Source organism: Anomalospiza imberbis, chromosome Z, assembly GCF_031753505.1.
Source record: "Anomalospiza imberbis isolate Cuckoo-Finch-1a 21T00152 chromosome Z, ASM3175350v1, whole genome shotgun sequence".
In the NCBI taxonomy this organism is placed as follows: domain Eukaryota; kingdom Metazoa; phylum Chordata; class Aves; order Passeriformes; family Viduidae; genus Anomalospiza; species Anomalospiza imberbis.
Genome location: NC_089721.1, coordinates 62,305,214 through 62,318,372, shown reverse-complemented (window position 1 = coordinate 62,318,372; position 13,159 = coordinate 62,305,214). Strand labels below are relative to the sequence as shown.

General features: G+C 44.0%; 1 protein-coding gene across 1 annotated transcript; it reads right to left on the bottom strand.

Moving 5' to 3' along the window:
* Nucleotides 1–4,127: 4,127 nt before the first annotated feature.
* Nucleotides 4,128–12,775, bottom strand: NIPSNAP3A (nipsnap homolog 3A). Its single transcript, XM_068177464.1, has 6 exons — nt 12,661–12,775; nt 10,462–10,663; nt 7,344–7,505; nt 5,620–5,769; nt 5,153–5,239; nt 4,128–5,042 (listed from the first exon to the last, which is right to left on the bottom strand). The coding sequence occupies exons 1-6, from the start codon at nt 12,733–12,735 to the stop codon at nt 4,966–4,968; spliced, it is 753 nt and encodes a 250-aa protein (XP_068033565.1). The 5' UTR covers nt 12,736–12,775; the 3' UTR covers nt 4,128–4,965.
* Between the last annotated feature and the right edge of the window lie 384 nt (nt 12,776–13,159).

Sequence of the window (13,159 nt, the reverse complement as noted above, 5' to 3'; positions counted from 1 at the left end):
GTAGAGCTAGAACGAGTTCTAGGAGGATTCAGATTTGGTCCTGAAAGGGCTGTGGCTTGCTCTTGGCAACTGCTCATTCAAATTAGTCATGTATCAGGAAACAACAGTCACATGGTAATACACTTTCCTTAGCCCACCAAAAAGATTCTTGATTTCTATTGCCCCATGACTGTCATGCTTACAGGGTCTGCTATCTGTGAACAAAATATTGCAGTAAATGTGGATATTAACCAAACTACTTCACAGCTCTGATCTGCATTTGTTTGTACTGAACAGACAGCATAATGCAACACTGTCATGAAGATTAGTCATGGAATATGTTCAGACAGCCACGAATTTTTACTTACTCAAGTATGTGTTGAGGAATAAATCACTCTAGAGTCAGACACATTACATGAACCACTTTTGATAATGAAACTACATTGAGGTGTCAACTTATTATAAACTTCAGTACTATTGACATGTTGCATCCCTCTTTGTAGTACATTTGTATTTCAGTAAGGAGTTGTATTTTCCCCATGGTTAAACAACCACTGTTGTGCTTATCTTTCCCTCCTGAATTACAGTTGGTCCTTCGTTCCAAGCACTTTATGCTATCTGTAATGGGATCTATTTTTGCACTGGAATATCCGTTAACTTTGCAAAAATCTAGAGAGATTTCACAACTGAAATTTCTAAGTTAAATCCTTAAATGGACATTTTCATTAAAAGCAAAAAAAAAAAAGTATATATATTTGTATTTGCTAATATCTGTTATGTGAAGTATTAAAAGGCACTCTAATTGCCTTGTATTAAGTAAAAAAATAAAGTTGTTATACCACCATTGGTCTTCACAAGTGTAATTATTACGTTTGCTATTTCAAGGAGTACTGCTAGAAGCTTTTAGTTTTGCCTGGTTTTATTTTGTTGTTAACTTTGCTGCGTGAGATTTCAGTAGCTCTAAAAACAAGTATGGAGTAGATATACTATCTTCACTTACTAAAGGTAAGTGCTACAATAAACTTAAAGTTAGTAAATAAAAAGGTCTCTAGCAAGTGATTGGTTAACTGTCAAATCCAACTGCAAAGCATAATGAACTTCTCTGGATGTTTAAACCCCGACTCAAGTACCTGCCTCTGAATTTTTATTACAGATATGCAAGTTGTTCCTCCTTGCTAAAAACGCTCTATACACTTGGTTGACTTTGAACAGCAGTTTACAAATGAAAGCAGAATAATGGTGTGATTGCTCAAGGATAGACTGATACTGAAATGTTGTCTGCTAGTGCCTACAGTATCACCATCAACCAAGTTCCAGTACCTAACCAATTCCTGAAGTTACACTCATCAGGAAAACTCATCCTGAGATAAGAAGCAAATTAAAATTTCACAGAATCACAGAATATACTGAGTTGGAAGAGACCCTAAAGGATCATCTGGTCCCATTCCTGGCCCTGCACAACATCATCTCTAAGAATCACACCATATGCCTAAGAGCACTGTCCAAACACTTCTTGATCTCTGTCAGGCCTGGTGCTGTGATCACTTCCATGGAGAGCCTGTTCCAGTGCCCAACCACCCTCTGGGTGAAGAATCTTTTTCTAATACCCAGCCCAAACCTCCCCTGACACAACTTCAGGTCCTTCCTTGAGGTCCTGTCACTGGGTGACAGAGAGACAAGATCAGTGTCTGCCCCTCCTCTTCCCCTCAGAAGGAAGTTGTGACTGCAGTGGGGACTCCCCTCAATCTCCTCCAGGATGAACAAACCCAGGGACCTCAGATGCTCCTCATTCAGCTTCACCATCTTTGTTGACCCTCTCTAATGGCTTAATATCTTTTTTGCATTGTAATGATGCCTTAGGATTTTAGCTTTTTTATTTTTCATATATTTGTAATCCTGCAATTCTTTAGTGTATAAACTCCATATAGAGTGTCATTTTGGTCAGACAAAACAATTCCTCTCCAGGCCTAGGAATCAAGGACCCCTTACTCTTTCAGCTCCTAAGAAATGTAAAGAAAAGTGAGCTGGGGGGAGCAAACTTGGGGTAAATGACTTCATTACCTAGAGGTGTAATTGGAAGATTAACCCCCAATCTGCAAATGGGCCAAACATAAAAAAGTATGAAAGCCCCGTGACCTGTCATCCATTTTTGGGTGTAGCCCCTGGAGGCAGGGCTGGGGGGGTAGCCACCCAATAGATTTCATCTGTCTGAAATGTATCTGAAGGCCCTTCAATAAACATAACTGCTTTTTATTCCCTTTAATTTTGTCTGGCCTCTGTTTTTAGGTAGTCCCAAAAGACATCAGTGGCACCCAAACCTGCCCCCAGCACTCAAGATGAGGCCACTCCAGAGCAGAGCAGGACAATCCCCTCTCTTGCCCGGTTGGTGATGCTGTGCCTGATGCACCCCAGGACAGAGCTGGCCCTCCTGGCTGCCAGGCCACTGCTGACTCCTGTTCAACTTGCCATCAACCAGGACCCCCCAGGGCCCATTCCTGCTGCCTTCTAACATCTTGCTCCCCAGCCTGCCTCTACACCCAGGGCTGCCTTACCCTGTGGCATCCTGGATTTGGGTGTAGATTAGGGGTTCCAATCTGTGTTAGCTAGCCGAGCTCTGTGTACCCCCGCGCACCCCCCGTGTTCCCCCCACCCCGCCACGGCAGCTCGCTCCGGGTCTCTTACTATTGGAGCTTCAGCCCGTCACTCCTGTAACCACTCCCCGTTCCATCCGGAGACTTTGGTGTCTGCCATCCCGATCCCGCAACCCCGTTCGCCCCAGAGCCCAGGGTCCACCCCTGTCGCGTCCCCGTTGGTCACTGTGGTCCTTGTCATCGCCACAGTGCCTGTCCCCATTGGGTGGGAGGGCTTCTGGTCTCCTTGCCCTGCCCCTGATAAAACCCCACGCCTCCCAAAATTCGGTGCCATATTCCCCCACGCGGGTGCTGGAGGTGGGTTGTGACCCTTCCACGGCCATTAGACTTTCAGCCTCCCTCGTGAGTGAATTGGACATTCCTCTGCCTCCTTGCCAGAGTCCCTCGCTTGCGGCGGCAGAAACCGCAGCCAGCCCCACCCGGACCGCGGAACAGAGCCGCATCCGGGAAAAGCGGTGAACCCGGGTCCTGGAGAGAGGCAGTGCAGCTCCAGTCACCGGAGCTGCCCGGGGGCCGGGAGGAAACAACGGAACACAGCACTACTCCAGGTGCAGAATCTGGCACTTTGAACTTCATGTGGTTGATGATCGCCTAGGCCTCTTAATTTCCTGGGTTTTCTGTTCTGATCTAGTGTCTAGCTGGCACTTCAGGATAAAGCACACCTCTAACATCTTGAATGTTCTTTACTCTCAGTGCTGGTGTTACAGAAAATAGTTTTGATTTAAAAAAAAACCAACCAACCAACCAAAAACCCCCAGTGAAATAATTCTTGCATTCAATTTTTTAAAAAAAGGTCTTTTTAACTCTCTCTCCCCACTTTTCAGCCCATGTTTTTGTTAGTAAAGAAAAATCTTCATTTGAAAGAACTGTTATAAGGTAATGTTTTGAACAATATACTGGTTCATCAGCTCTTTGTACCTTAAAAAGATGATTTGTAAAATGTAAGACAGGGGTCTCTGAAGTAGTGTTTGTTCCACCCTGAGAATGCTAAACATGGCTTTGTTGGAGGGAGCAGGGTATGAAGACATGAATATAGCAGCTGGGACCTGGTACGCTCCCTTAACTACAGCAGCCGCATCCCATGCACCCACTTGGACACAAACAGAATGGCCTAGAAATCGTTTTAGTGCTTTCCGTAAGCTCTTAATGCACTTTAAAGAAGCAATAATCATTAGGTAAACTGAACTAAGATACTTCAGTACTCAATTGCTCATTGCAGATCCATGATTAACATGTAGAAAATCCTCCCATGTGCTCTGCAATTTACAGTCCATACCTATAAATTGCAGAAGAGGGTGCTCTGTACCACTGTATACAAAATTGAAGTTTGACTTCTCAGCCCTCTGCCCTACTGCTATTCACTCTAGCTTACTGGTTCTAAAGCAATTTGTTGTTGACCAAAAATGAATACTGCAAAATGAATACTGTACTTGGAGAATGAGATTTATCATTTCATAGTTTAAAAAGAGTAAGAGCTTGAGCCATAAACACTAAAAATTAATGCTTTATGACCGTTTATTTAGTTTTTGACGGTCTGACAAAAAGTATTTCAAAGAATGACAGCACATGTAAATCAGTTGAGACTGATGACCAATTGAACAAGAAGGCCTAATCACCTTTAGCACCCTAAACAAATATTAAAATACCCAAGCTAAAGCTTGTGTGGGTAACTCACACTTTTGAGGCAGTGTTTAATGAACAAAAAAGGAAAAGGCTGAAATGAGCCACAACAAGTTACTATAAAAAAGTCTCATGGCTCATTAGGATACACTACCTAATCAGTCCCACTGTTGCATTTAAGTGCAATTCCAGCAACACTGATGTTGTACATTGCTCAGAATTAATATAAAGCATGCCAGTGAGAAGTCTGATTAAAACATAATTGGGTAAGATATATGTGGGAGCTTTCCTTCTTAAAACTGTATGGAATAACTAAGATGTGATAATTATAAGAGGCATCAAAGTATGTCATAAAAATGATACCATCCCTGGCTGGAATGTTGGACAAGAGCACTTTCTCAGTTTGGTAAGTGATCTAGCTATGCAAAAAATTATGAAGAACTTAAGGATTAAAATAGAAGGTGGGTGACGCATGGTTTGTGTCATGATATGGCTCAAGTTCTTTGTCCTGGAGATGTAGGAACATCATCATAAACTTCTGTTTAACAATTGGTATCAGAGTGCTGATTTATACTGCTAGTGGATCATCATTTTGCATCCATTTTTTGTCAACTGAAGAACAGCTCAACTCATGAGGGTATGGGGGTCCATGTCACTTGCTGACAGCACTTCCATCTTGTCTCTTCTGCCATCAGTTACATCCTTTAGAAGAAGGTTACTTCAGCGGTGAGCATTGCAGAGGAATCAGAAGCACATTTTGCTGGGACTCCAAGAATCTGACGCTGTCACGCACTAAAATTAAATATGTGTTTAATTAAGACAGTATTCCAATGAAAAGTAATACTTTTCTCAGCATGCATGCAGGTAACACAAGTGAGTTCTCTAGATTCATCATGTCTTACCAGCTGCTACAACTCTGGCATCTTCATGGGCACTGTGTCTTCCTGCTGCCCGGTGATCTGGGCTCTCGTTCCACCACAACACATGGACTGAGAAAGTATAAATAAAGTCAGCTGAGCACTACTATGCTGCAATACAACACGTACTCTTAAGTCCTACCAATCTGCCTTCATCTGTTACATGCCTTGCAATTATCAGAAATAATTCTCCAGGTATGCCAGTGGTGGGATGATCTTTTACTGAGCCGTTGCATGGTTTAATATCAGATCTGAGAGTCTTTTAAGACTGGGGCAACTGGCTTAAGTCTATAACCCAATACACAAAGCTGGGTTCAAGGACTGTTTACAGGACTTCAGTGATCCACACCAAGGTTTTCAGCAAGCCGGCCAATCCTGATCCAGGACGGTGGCCTGCCCCTCTGCCTCTGCCCATTCCTATGCCAAAGTCTGAATCAGAAATTGATGAGTACCTGTGTTAAGTAATCCATATTCTGTGTGGAAAACACCGATCAGCTTGGTATATCCTGTGTTGATGTGAGCATTGATTGCAGCTCGAAATGCTTCACCCCACAATGCTGGCCCACCAGGCTTCATCTGGAAAGTAACCCATTCATATACACCTAGAAGAAAAGGCAAACACTACCACAAGGAAGGAAATACAAATTAATATCCCAGATCTTGAACCATGTCTCATGGCCACAGTGTATTTGCTGTGAGACCAATATGATGTTTCCCTGTCATTTGAGGACAGCAGGAAACTCAGGAAACTGCCCCTTCCTCCCAACATGCACAAGAACTCACACCTTCCAGAGGCTCACAAGAGCACAAGCTCACTAAGAGCAGTTAGTTCAAGTGTAAATCTAAGTACCAGGGCCCTGAAGAACAGAAGGCTTCACACAAAGCCCAACTTGATAATTTTCAATGCTGCATGTAGACTTCGGGATATTCAGACTACTTTGCAAATACCGTAAGTGGTCATGCTTGTTTGAGGGATTTGGGTGTCTCCTTGAGCAATGCCGGATGTCTTTTCTGAGACAGGAGATGTTTTCTGGTATTGAAGTGGTTTATGACATTACAAACTCCTTTGACTCCTCGCAGTTGGTCACAGTAAGATCTGACAGCATAACCAACAAACCAGGACTAGTTTAGCACCTCTGCTGTGCCAAGCAATCTCCCTTATTTGTAGAGAAATGGCATAATTTGCCAAAAAAACTCCAGTCCTGGTAAAAGTTACTTGTCTTCTTTCTGTTCAGGTGGTTACTTCAGATCACAATTGTTGACACAGTAACAGAAAGCCAGACACTTGCTACTTGGCAGTGCCTGGTGTCACTCTCCAACAACGGGCTGGAGATAAACTACAACAGTGTTTGAAGTTGTCTCTCCAGATTTCAGAGAAAACTGGACTGCTTTCAAATTCAACAGCAGCAGTATAAAATTCCAAATCTTGAATAAAGGAAATAAAGGGCAAAGATTAATGTAGTTATACATGTGCTGAGGGCTGAAGCAAGGTCTGTTCCCTCTTACTTCATGCAAGAAAGCCTGCCAATGTTCATAAACTGGGGAAGAGTCAGTATTACTAACATGAAAATTGCTACAGAGAGAATTAAAATACAAAGAGACATGCCTTCTACACCTAACCTATGACTGTTACAAAAAGGGACATAAGGAAGAACTGCTGAACTACAGCTCACTCAGTTTCACCTCTGTAGTTGGCAAGATCAAGGAGCAGATCCTCATGTTTGACTTTCATATATCTTTAAAAAAGTAGGGAATCTTTTAAACTTTATGTGAAAGAAGCAGTAACATCAAAGTAAATTGATAAGAGGAAAATCTTTGTGAAAGAGAACAATGATTATCCAGGAAATGCCCTCTCACTGATGGATAGACAAAGGAAGTCTGGGATGACTGCTCTGACCACTACTATGGCACTGCTGTTTTGCATATTCAGTTAGCAAATCACAATCCTGATCATTAACAACCTTGATGACCAGTGCTTTATTCAGTTATTGACGTATGTTAATGTAAAATCATTTTGAAAAACTCCGTGCCTCACTGTGTTATGTCACCTTTTCCACGTGGGTATGTACATTTGTTACGTGAAGGGTCATAAAACTATGCAATACCTGGTTTAAACTTTAAGCCATTTTTTGTTAGTGTCGGTAACTTTAATCAGCAAAAGAAAATATAAGCTCACCCCCTTCCTTTGAAGGCTTCCTGAGCTGACACCAGGGCACCAGATAAGCAACCTCATTGTGCTGCTTGTCTATCAAGGGGAGAGCCGCAGAGATGAATTTTCCCTGCCAGTCTTTGTCATTTGCTAGTGCATGCCGGACTGCTGTTCTGTGGGCAAAATTATCTGTAAGGAAGGAAAAAAAAAACATGAAAAAATGCACATGATGTCATGTCAGACTCAATCAAAATATGTAACTGCAAACTACCGTTATCTAATTTTGAAACCGGTATTTTTAGACATCATATTAGCTCAAAGCAGATGTGGTAAATTTCCTTTAAATTCTGCAAAACTTCCTTTAAAATCTGCTTTAGCTCTCAGATTTAAATAGATTCAAGTCAAATGAAATTTTCCAAGAAAGTTTACAAAAGAGTTAAAATAAGTTAAGCAGTTTTACTGCTTAAAAAGATTTACACATAGCAATTGCAGGGACTACTGCATGTGGCAACAGTTACCAAGGATAAGATTTGGAGAAAGCACAGTGGATATGGAAATGAAGTGGAAAAAAATCAGGAGAAGTAATAGCCTACCAAGAAAAAAATAATAAATGTGCTTTGGTTTATATAAAGTGATATTAAAAGTGTAGAAATAATGTTTATGTTTCAGTTACATAAAAAAATGTTAAATGCCCAAAAGCGAAACCATTTCTTTTTTTTTTTTTTTTCCTTAATGGAAAACAAATCAACTTAATTAAGAGTGAATTTCAACTGCTTAGGCTGCAGTGGCATCTTAAGCAATATATTTATGCAGACAGCCCCCAATATTACAAAAGAAAAATCCAGCATCTGAAAATGGGAAGAACCTTGAGAAATATCATTATCTTGGGACTAAGAGGTAAATATAGAAATTATGTAAGCAGGGATCTGATGAATCAAGGAGGAAGGATGTTGTAAAGTTTGTTCATTTATCAGATCATAGTGTGGTCTCAGTGTCGGGGGAGGAACCACCACAATTAGACATGTAAAACACTGTTAGGAAACAAAAGGTATAGGTTTTCTCTTAGCTTTGCATTTTAAAGGTTTCCCATAGATTTTTAAATTTTTTTTTAAATTTAGAGATAGTAACAATAGCCAAGACTAAAATGTTCTGAGAAGCAGGACATTTTATAAATGCAAGTGAACTCAAAATATTGACAAATGAATAGTCCTCTCTTAAGGAAAAGAAAGATATGGCTGCCCAGGTCATGAAAAATGTTGAGGCACTCAAATGTTCTTTTTTGCCTTGGTCTGCACTGGCAAGTGCTCCAGCCAGACCACACAAGTCACAGAAAGCAGAGGCAGGGACTGTGAGAATGAAGAACCACCTGCTGTAGGAAAAGTCCAGGTCTGAGACCGCCCAAGAGACGTGAAGGTGCACAAATCAATGGGACTCAATGAGATACATTCATGGGTCCTCATGAATGAGGAAGTTGCTAAGCCACAATTCATCGTATTTGAGAAGTTATGGCAGCTCATTTTTAAAAAGGAACAGAAGAACTGTGTAACTACAGCTTGGTCAGTCTCACCTCTGCCTGACAAGATCAAGGTGCAGATCCTTATGAAAACTATGCCAAGGCTCATGGAAGGCCATGAGGTGTTTGACGACAGCCAACACGGCTTCACTAAGGGCAAATTGTGCCTGACTAATTTTCACCTTCTGTGACAGAGTTACAGCTTTGGTGGATGAGGGAAGTATGACTGACATCAGAGGAGGTGACAAAGATGACCAAGTGCTCAAGCACTTCTCCTGTGAAGACAGGCTGGAAGAGTTTGGGCTATTCAGCCTGAAGAAGAGAAGTCTCCAGGGAGACCTTACAAAAGCATTCCAGCACCTAAAGTGAGCCTATAAGAGAGCTAGAGAGGCACTTCTTATACGGGCATGTAGTGATAGGACAAGAGGGAATGGCATTAAACTGACAAAGGGTAGATTTAGAATCACAGGATGGTTTGGATTGGAAGGTACCTCTAAACATCACCCAGTTTCAACCCCCAGCCATGTGCAGGGACACCTGCCAAACAGAGGTCCATCCAGCCTGGCTTTAAATACTGCCTGGGATGGAACAATATTTAGATTAGACATAATGAAGAAATTCTTAACTGTGAGAATGCTGAGGCACTGGAGCACATTGCTCAGAGAAGCTGTGGATGCCCAGTCCCTGGAAGTGTTAGAGGCGAGGCTGGATGTGGCCCTGAGAAATGTGGTTGAGAGGAATCAAACAATTCTCTGATTCCACAATTCATCCCTCCAAAACAAAAGGGGTGATCCTTTAATCTAAACAGGTACTGTGACCACACTGCACTTCCATGAGCATGCTGTCTCAACATGTACTGCAGCATGTGTTCAGGGGGAATTATACCAGTGTGCCTTCCCACTTCTCCATAACACAAGTATCACTTCCCTTGGGCTCCACAAAAAGCACAGCCAGCACACCTAGTTTTTAGCATAACAGTAGCTTTTTTTGGCTTACCTGCACCTTCCATGTCAGCACCAACTCCAACAAGATAAAGAGTTGATCATACTGCAAAAACCATATTGCTAGCAAGGTTAAAGTTGCAACAAAAACACTCTACATGACTGAGAAGTCAGACCTGGTGGAGTGGCTTCCTAACTCAGTACAGGCCCACTGCACCAGGAGTTTAAGCATGCAAAGTGCATGCTCATTTTTTTTATGGGAGTGACTGGTACTCTGAGCTAAAATACAAGAACAATCATACATATGTATAAACACACAGAGACTGCATATGTGTGCATATTTCCTTTTTTCCATTCATTTTGAAAGTTTCAAGACATTTGTGGAACTGACCCTAAGTTAAAAATATTTACCATGAATTAAACACTCTGCCACAGTTCCTCTATTATACCTGTTTTGAACAGAGACTGCTGTTCAAGAACACTTGTAACTTTCTCATCCCAACCCATCAATGTTGTCCTGACAAGCTCTGAAGTGTTCTTGTCACCAAGTAGTACAGGAGCAATGTTGTGGGAGCACCTCCTTACAATGAGAGCAACAAATAAAAGCCAGGTAAGCACTCCCCTCACCTTCTTGCCTAGGAGACAGGGGACACAGAGAGAGCAGAGCAGTGCAAAGGGATGCTGACCGTACCGTACTTCCAAATGTGGAACACCTTGTTCATCGCTCCCAGCTCTGAGTACCAGAATCCCACCAGCTCCGAGTGAGCTGTGCGAAAGTGAAAGTACTTGTTGACCATTTCCAAAAACTCCTTCATCTTCGCTGGCTTAATATCATATGTGCGAATTTCATAGAAAATGCCATTATTTTGTCTGGGCCCTGTGGCAAAGCGTACCTGAAAGAAAACAGTAAGAAAAAATAGTAAAAATAATTCTCAAGCCAGAAAGTTGTATACTGTCTAATTTTTTTTTTTTTAATTAATGCAATAGTACAGAAGGATCTGTTACTGCAGGTTGGGAAAGGGATGCTTACTTAATGACGTCCACTACAAAAGAAGTACCTTTTGAGACTTTTCTTTGGAAGTAGTTCCAACGTGCATTATTTGCTGCCACTCCTTTTGGCAAGGCAACAGACTGTAATGTGACTTTTTTTTTTTATGCACTCAACTGTTTAATTATTAGCTCATAACAAAGCAGGATTTTCCTTTTCTCAACCTCTTCATCAGGAAGTCACCAGCAAGATGAATTTGGCTAAACACATTATTCAAAGGCAAGGCTGCTGAGATTCCAAAGAGGAAGCAATACCAACATCTCCCTGTGCTGTGCTTACCCAACCAACTCATGTTACTGCATCGTGTTTTTCTACTGACAATCATATACCAGTACTAGCAAATTACAAATTATTGGCAAATGAAAGAAAAAGATAATACCAACACTTAGGAAAGAGTGATTCATTCCAACACAAGATTGCTTAAGTCCACCTCCTAGCCCCTTATTGGCTGCTTCCCAAGGGCTGATCAAGAACAGTTTTTCTGTTCATATTAGATAAAACCCTTTGGGAATCCCAGACTAAGTGTACTTTTGCAGCTGCCTCAATAACCTGGAACATGCTACTCACCTCTCAAAATAAAACATGAAAAATTAGGGCCAAAACACAGCTTTGGCTTTAGGCCATGTTTGCACAGGGGCAGCTACACGATGGATTTTGGACATGTCCTGTTTCACATGAATCTGCAGGCATGAGCACCATGCAACTCAAGCCACAGAACAGAACTGTTTATTTTTAGAAATTACTTTAAGATCATCCTATCCACTATGAATCCAGATGTGCCATGTCCACCACTAAACCATATCCTCAAGCGACAGATCTACCTGTTTTCAAACACTTCCAGGGGTGGTGACTCCACCACTCCCCTGTTTCAGTGCTTTACAACCCTTTCAGTGAATAAATTTTTCCTAATATCCAATCTAAACCTCTCCTGGTTCAGGCAATTTGAGGCCACTTCCTCCTAACACTGTCACTTGTTACCTGGGAGAAGAGCCTGACCCCTCCCACCTGGCTGCACTTCCAGGTCGCCGAATACAGAAGGTGAAAACCAAAGGCTCTTGTTCCCCAATGGCGTTTTGCAGCGTGACACATCCAGTACTGGCTGCCATGAACCACAGCTCCTTGGGGCTGCCATGAACCTTTGCAGGATCCTGACTGCGTATGCAGCCTGCACGAGCGACCCATTCCACACTGGATTTCTGTGGGAAATGAGAGGCCCTGAAGCTTTCTGCTGCTTAGACAGACGCTGTGACACTGCAGGACCACTTCTGTTCCAGAGAAGGGCGATGGAGCTGGTGAAGGGTCTGGAGCGCAAGTCCTGTGAGGAGGAGCTGAGGGAACTGGGGGTGTTTAGCCTGGAGAAAAAGAGGCTCAGGGGTGACTTTACCACCCTCTACAACTGCCTGAAATGAGAGTAAAACCAGGAGGGGGGTCGACATTTTCTTGCAGGCCGAAGACAGTGACAGGATAAGAGGGCATAGTCTCAAGCTACAGCGGGAAAGGTTCAGACTGGACCTCAGGAAGAAATTCTTTACAGACGGGATGACGGGACGTCGGAACGGGCTGCCCAGGGACGTGGTGGAGTCGCCGTCCCTCGAGGTGTTTAAGGAACGGCTGGACGTGACACTTGGTGCCACGGTCCGGTTCACAGGGCGGCGCTGTTCGAGCGTGGGCTGGACTCGCCGATCACGGCAGTCTTTTCCAACAGCACCGATCGCGTGACTCGGGCACGGATCCCAAAGGATCCCACGCCACCCCGGGCAGGCTCGCGACCGACGGTGTCGCGACAGCGACCGGCCCCGCGCGGAGGGTGTGTCCCCGCCCCGCCCCGCCCCCCGCCGCTACCTGCGGGCCGGCGCGCGGCAGAGCCAGGCGGGCGGCGGCGGCGAGCGGGCGGCGGAGCAGCGCCGGCGGCAGCATGGCGGGCCCGGCCTGGCCACGGCCCCGGACACGGCCCCGGACACGGCCACAGGCACCGCCCGCCGCGGGGGCGGCGCGGGGGGCGGGGGAGGCGCTGGGCCCGCCTCTGCAGCCCGCCCCGCCGCCTGCGCGCCGGGCCGCCGCTGGACGGAATGGGGGCTGCGTGGGGCCGGATGTGGGAGGCACGGCGGTCGTGGTTTTAAGCTCGGCTGGAGACGAAGCAGGTCGCCGCTCAGCTTCCCCCCGCCCCTCCCTTTCCCACATCGGTGGGATGCGGAGGAGAATCGAATTAAAACTGGTATTTTGATATAAGAGATTAATAATTGAAACGGCAACAACAAGCGTAACAATGCAGTTGCTTACCACCCACTGACTGGGCCAGACCCCCCTCGCCAAAACCAGATCATCCGCCCTTCCAGGTTAT

Coding starts and splice junctions, on each gene's coding strand:
- NIPSNAP3A (XM_068177464.1), bottom strand. CDS start 12,735: ATGCTGCCGCCGGCGCTGCTCCGCCGCCCGCTCGCCGCCGCCGCCCGC. Junction 10,664..12,660: donor TGCCGCGCGCCGGCCCGCAG/GTAGCGGCGGGG, acceptor GTTTTCTTTCAG/GTACGCTTTGCCACAGGGCC. Junction 5,240..5,619: donor ATATGGATTACTTAACACAG/GTACTCATCAAT, acceptor ATACTTTCTCAG/TCCATGTGTTGTGGTGGAAC.